Source organism: Aquarana catesbeiana, linkage group LG02 (assembly GCF_042186555.1).
Source record: "Aquarana catesbeiana isolate 2022-GZ linkage group LG02, ASM4218655v1, whole genome shotgun sequence".
Taxonomy (NCBI): domain Eukaryota; kingdom Metazoa; phylum Chordata; class Amphibia; order Anura; family Ranidae; genus Aquarana; species Aquarana catesbeiana.
Genome location: NC_133325.1, coordinates 102,733,944 through 102,739,943, shown reverse-complemented (window position 1 = coordinate 102,739,943; position 6,000 = coordinate 102,733,944). Strand labels below are relative to the sequence as shown.

Here is a 6,000-nt window from a genome sequence, read left to right as displayed (position 1 = left end):
AAACACACACACACTATACTTATCACATTGCTGGATCGAGATGGGGCTTAAGTATAAGAGTGGGGGCTGCACCCAGGTTTTTTACCTTAACGCATGGAATGCATGAAGGTAAAAAAAAAAGAAAAAAAAAAAACCTAACTTTAGAACCACTTTAAGGACAATGGTAGAGCCAAGGGAAAATGAGCATGTGCTGCTGGGTAGGGCCCCCATTAAAAGGGAACCTGTTGTTCTGTCCTTAATGACTTCTGGCAGAGAAGACAATACTCCATCTACACCGGCCTGTCTTTGAACCTCCCCTACTCAAAGCAAAGTGATCTCTTTCCGGCTTTAAACCTCAAAATAAATCCACATTTTGTGACCTGTCAGTTGCCTGACTATCTTTACCTTCAACACGTTCTTTCTGAGTCACTGACCTGGAACAAGCACGCAAAGTCTGAACTGCATATGTCAAAGACAGCAGTGACTCCGAAAATACTGACACCATAAGGTGCGGCAGAACAGTTAGACTACAAACATTGTTAGGAGAGGTCCACATACTTTACCTATGAAAAGGTCTCCTTCAGGCATCATGCACATGGGCATATAAAAAAGCCACTTTGAAGGGCTTACAGCATCTTTTTTTTTGCCTTTATGTTAGTCTCTGAGGCCAAGCAAATCAGGCGTCTATATCAGAATTTTAAAAGCAGCATTTAGCGGCATAAGGAGATAAAAAAAAAAACAAAAAAAAAAACAAAAAAAAAAAAACAAAGCTGCATTCTGAGAAGAGCTTATGATCATAATTTACCTGCCTAAATGCACATGAACGCACGCATATGCATGTAAATTTAGCCTAGTGTCCATAATTATTATTCTAGCCAGTAGAATGAGTTTACGCTTAATGCTATACAACAGTAAACTGATTTATTACGCGTCACAAGCATTATTTACACTTGATTCTTCTGCCATCTCCTGACTGAAAGATCCAGCTTATATGGGATTATTTTAACACACCTGTGTGCATAATGCCTAAATCTTCTGTTTGTACATGCTACTCCTAAATAGTCATGCAGTGCAGGGGATGTCTAAATAAAATGATGATGATGAGCACATGGCATGATCTAGAACTTCTATTAGGCATGAAAAGCTTTAATAGCCGCAGAAGAGAAAGTTGGACTGCAAAAAAAATATGTAAAAGAGAAAGCCTATTTATTATTATATAGATTTTACCATATATACAGAACAATGCAATTTATTATCCATATACAGAACATACAAAGATGTTTGACACAATACACAGTGTGGGGCATTTTAGCAAGAAAGTTCTAATATGGGTGTAATGAAATATTCCTCTCCTTCAGTAAAATGTATCCCTCCAGTTCCAGCAAAAACAAAAAAAGGTGTGGCATTTTATTTATTTTTTTCATGTAAAACTTTTTTTTTTCATTTTGTAAAAAAATTCTGCCAAAAACGATCAAAGAAACTGGACTGTGCATATAAACATGAATTTAAAACTGAAGACTGCATTGAAGTTTAACAAGTTAAATAAAATTAAAAAAAAAAAAAAAAAAAAAAGGAAGAAGAAGAAGAGAAAAAGGATGAAACTAATCATATGGAGCAAAGAAGAATGAAAAAATAATAAGAGACAGAAAAGAATAGAACAAACCCAGAAAATCCTGCAAAATCTATGAAAAAATAATAAATGCACCAAGAAACCTGCAAGAATTCAGTTACAGTATATTTTAGGCACAGTATCCCAACTATGGAATATCTTATCACAACATTGCCGACCTCATATGGATAAAGTGGTCTGGACACTGGAATTTGTAGTACATTTAATATAATAAATGTACAGGTAAGAAATAAAGGAGCTTTCTCATGTAATTTGTTTACAGGCAACAAATGTCATGTATCTATAACAAGCAGTGCCTGTACACATTACAGAGAGTCAGAATGTTCCCCATCGCTACCACCATCAATTGTATGAAACTGAAGAGGGTTCCAATATACCATGAAATATATTTCTGCATCAGAGGAAAGACTCCAGCACTTTACTGCAGGAACTCATGTGCCAAAGTTACCCATGATGCTTCACACCTGGTGGCGTCTATGTTTCCAAGTGTAAGGTGATAAAACTAGCTAATCTAATTTGCCAGTAGTGTCTATCCTCCAGACACCAGTTAGATAGCGTAGTCTTATAAAAAGGAGGTCTCGACCCATCTGCAGCCAACTCCAGAAAGGCACCAGCTTGGATCCTGGAGAAAAAAAACAAAAAACAAACAAAAAAAAAAAAAAACACAAAAGCTGTCAAATGCAAAGTATGTATACTAAATAATGACCAGAGCAAGATATTTAAATAGCAATATTCTACACAAATAAAATTGATCTAAAAAAATCAAAAGTGGTTGCAAACCTAGACATGGACTATGAAAAAAGCGTATCCCCCTATAGTGTGCACTTGTCTCAATTAAGAGCACTAAGGGAGTAATTTACTAAAGCTGGAGAGTGTAAAATCTGATGCAACTCTACAAAGAAACCAATCAGCTACCAGGTTTTATTGCCAAAGCTTAATTCAACAAGCCGAAATTAGAAGCCAATTGACTACCATGTGCAGCTGCACTAGATTCTGAGTGCGCCAGCTTTAGTAAATCAACCCCCAAGTGTAATTTTTCTCTGCTGACTAGGTCCTCAGTTGTCAGCATGAATCACTTCTGACAAGTTTTACTGACACCAAGAGAAAAAAGGTGACAGGGGAGTGAGCTCCAGCAAACAGCCTGTGATTGACAGCCTCAGCTCTGTTCCTGTGAGCTGTGTGAAGGAGGGGGGGGGGGGTGTCCCTTCCCTCCAATCAGCTTTTACTCTCTCTTCACTGAGCTCTACAGTGTGTAATTTCAGCTCCGTGCCCCCTGTTTTATGACAGCTCAGACAAGCTTTATACATTTTAGACTTTAGACTACTGAACACATGTAGAGAAGAGAAGACTGCAGAAAAACAGGTACAACTTGTGTAGGAAGATGCATTTCATCTCTGTGCATCACCTGAGACCAGTCACTTCACTGGGTAAACGTAAGGGTTTACAACCACTTTAGGACCGGGCCTATTTTTGACACTTGTTGTTTACAAGTTAAAAATCAGTTTTCTTTTGCTAGAAAATTACTTAGAACCCCCAAACAGTAATTTTTTTTAGAGAATAAAACAGCGGTCGTTGCAATACTTTATGTCACGCTGTATTTGCGCAGCGGTCTTACAAATGCAATTTAAAAAAAAAAAATACACTTTTTTGAATTAAAAAAAAAATATATATATATAGATATATCTATATCTATATCTATATCTATATATATATATAGACAACAGTAAAGTTAGCCCAATTTTTTTTCTATATTGTGAAAGATAATGTTACCCCGAGTAAATTGATACCAAACATGTCATGCTTCAAAACTGTGCCCTCTCCTGGAATGGCGACAAACTTTGACCCTTAAAAATCTCAATAGGCGACGTTTAAAAATGTCTACAAGTTACCAGTTTTGAGTTACAGAGGAGGTCTTTTGCTAGAATTATTGCTTTCGCTCCAACCATCGCGGCGATACCTCACATGTGTGGTTTGAACACCGTTTACATATGCGGGCGCGATTTACGTATGTGTTTGCTTCTGCGCGTGAGCCCCGTGGGACCGGGCGCTTTACATTTATTTTTTTAATTTACTTTTTATATTTAATTTTTTACACTGACCCTTTAAAAAATGTTTTTTTTGGATCACTTTTATTCCTATTACAAGGAACGTAAACATCCCTTGTAATAGAAAAAAAAAAAAAAAAAAAAAAACAAAAAAGAAAAAAAAAAAGCAAGACAGGGCCTCTTTAATGTGGGATCTGGGTCAAAAAGACCTCAAATCTCACAGTTACACTAAAATGCAATAAAAAATTTTCCCCCTTTAAGGCCGTTGGGAGGAAGTGACGTTTGATGTCGCTTCCGTCATCCAATGTCAGTGAGTGGAGTGGGGGCCATCATTCCCTCACTCGACACAGTCCCTCAGAGGGGAAAGGATCGGATCGTCTCTGCCGCTATCGACGAGTCCGGTAAGCAGCGGAGACGACTGACACGCAGCGGGAGGGGGTGGACACCTCTTCCGCCGCTGATAAAAGTGATCTCGCAGCGACCAGTTTTATCTGCTGCCCTAACCCCGGTATTCTACAACAAAGTACCGACATACAATGACGGCGGTTTGCGGTATGTGGTTAAAAGCTTCAACAAAGCTTCACACTGGGGTGGATTTACTAAAACTAGAGGGTGAAAAAACCTGGTGCAGCTCTGCATAGAAACCAATCAGCTTCCAGGTTTTTTTTTTTAATTAAAGCTTAATTGAACAAGCTGAAGATAGAAGCCGACTGGATACCATACACAGCTGCCCCAGATTTTGCACTCTCCAGTTTTAGTAAATCAACCCTTCTGTTTTATAGAAGCCAAAGCCCGTATGAAACAGGCCTAAGAGATCACATCTCATTTAACCTTATGCCATAACAGAAAGCTTTCTTCCATTTTAGTATGTTTACCCCTCTCTTTTTTTTTTTTTTTTTACACCCTTTATCCTGCACATTCTCTAGACATATTTGAATTCAAACCTCTCCCGCTGCAGAAGAAAGCTCCAGCCTAGGTTCACACTGGTGCGTGCAAAACACCACATGTGATTCGCACAGGAATCGGACCACATTCCTGTGCACATCACATGCGATGTCTGCACGGTGCGATTTGAGCTATACATTCTTTATGGCTCAAATCGAACCCGCACCAAAATGGTACAGGACCCTTCCCCCCCCCCCCCCCCTGCACCCGAACAACCATGTGATGCAATTCTGGCAATTGCACTGTGTTTTGCAATCTGTTTTGGGTGGTCGTTAATCTAAGATTGACACTCGCAGCAGACTGCATGGACGCCATGTGATTACCTTGAAGTGCGATGCAGCGAATCTTGTGCGTTTCCTGCATCGCATCGGTGTAAACTAGGGCTCATGGAGTTTGTGGCTCTCATTACTGACCTCTTCCTAAACATTACCAATGGAATCAAACAGTACAGATGAGCAGACTACATGGTACACTTTCACCTTACCTTCCACTTCCGTCCAGTTCACTGCAACTTCTGCAATGGGGATCTTCAGGCACTGGGCTATATATAGGAGCTCCACATCAAACGCCCTGCAGAAGCAGGAGATACAATATATTGATCGGAACTATGAGGGCTAATTCAGCTGTCATCACAGTTCTGTGCAGAGACCATTTAAGAGATGAGGTTGTTAATCGGTTGAGAATCCTCTTATTATGAAGAGAAAGGTTAATTACTCACATAAGAGGGTTAAAGCACAGTAGTGATTTTTTAAATCACATCAGAAGAGCTGGTCTGGAATGAGCTTTTAAAATACAAAAAGTAAATATATATGCACACTATTTTTTAGATTATTAAAATAATCTGTCCATCTGAAAATGCACAAGACTGATATTAACAGTGGGAAAAAAAAAAAAAAAAAATATCTTATTTAGGGGTTTATTAACACATCTTATGCTCTATTCCAAGGCACAAAGTCTCTTCCGACTTGGGATAATGCATTACTCTTTAAAGAAGAGCGTCAGTGAAAAACCTCAAAATAGAAATTAAAAAAAAAAAAAAATTGTGGGGCCCCCATATTAAACCACCACAATAAATAAAATGCATATAGAATAACAGCAATATGGGGCTGCCAGTTCCCTTGGGGGCAATTGAGGATGAGCTGGCCAAGACAACAAGTTACCTTTTTTTCTCCACATATACTGGTGGAAAAACTAGGTTGCAGTCAATAAGGGAAATACTTCTAAGGCAAGTACGTTACACCTATAAGGAAGCGCTTTCTGATCTTTATGTATCGCGTCTCAAATAAATACAGTGCGTTTCCCAAAACAGAATTCTTCTTTTCATTTTCTGCCCTGAACCAGGATGGCAGAAGGAATCTGACTGGTTTGATACCTGAAGCCTATACAGTTCATCCAACTGTT

The 6,000-nt window shown here is 38.7% G+C and overlaps 1 protein-coding gene across 1 annotated transcript in view; it reads right to left on the bottom strand.

Moving 5' to 3' along the window:
* Positions 1-1,164: 1,164 nt before the first annotated feature.
* Positions 1,165-6,000, bottom strand: part of ALG5 (ALG5 dolichyl-phosphate beta-glucosyltransferase) — a 43,276-nt gene continuing 38,440 nt past the window's right edge. The window contains exons 9-10 of the mRNA XM_073613300.1: positions 5,084-5,169; positions 1,165-2,231 (exon numbers count right to left, since the gene is read on the bottom strand). Coding sequence (XP_073469401.1) covers positions 2,116-2,231; positions 5,084-5,169 — 202 coding nt within the window. The 3' untranslated portion in view covers positions 1,165-2,115. The remainder of the gene's footprint in view (positions 2,232-5,083; positions 5,170-6,000) is intronic.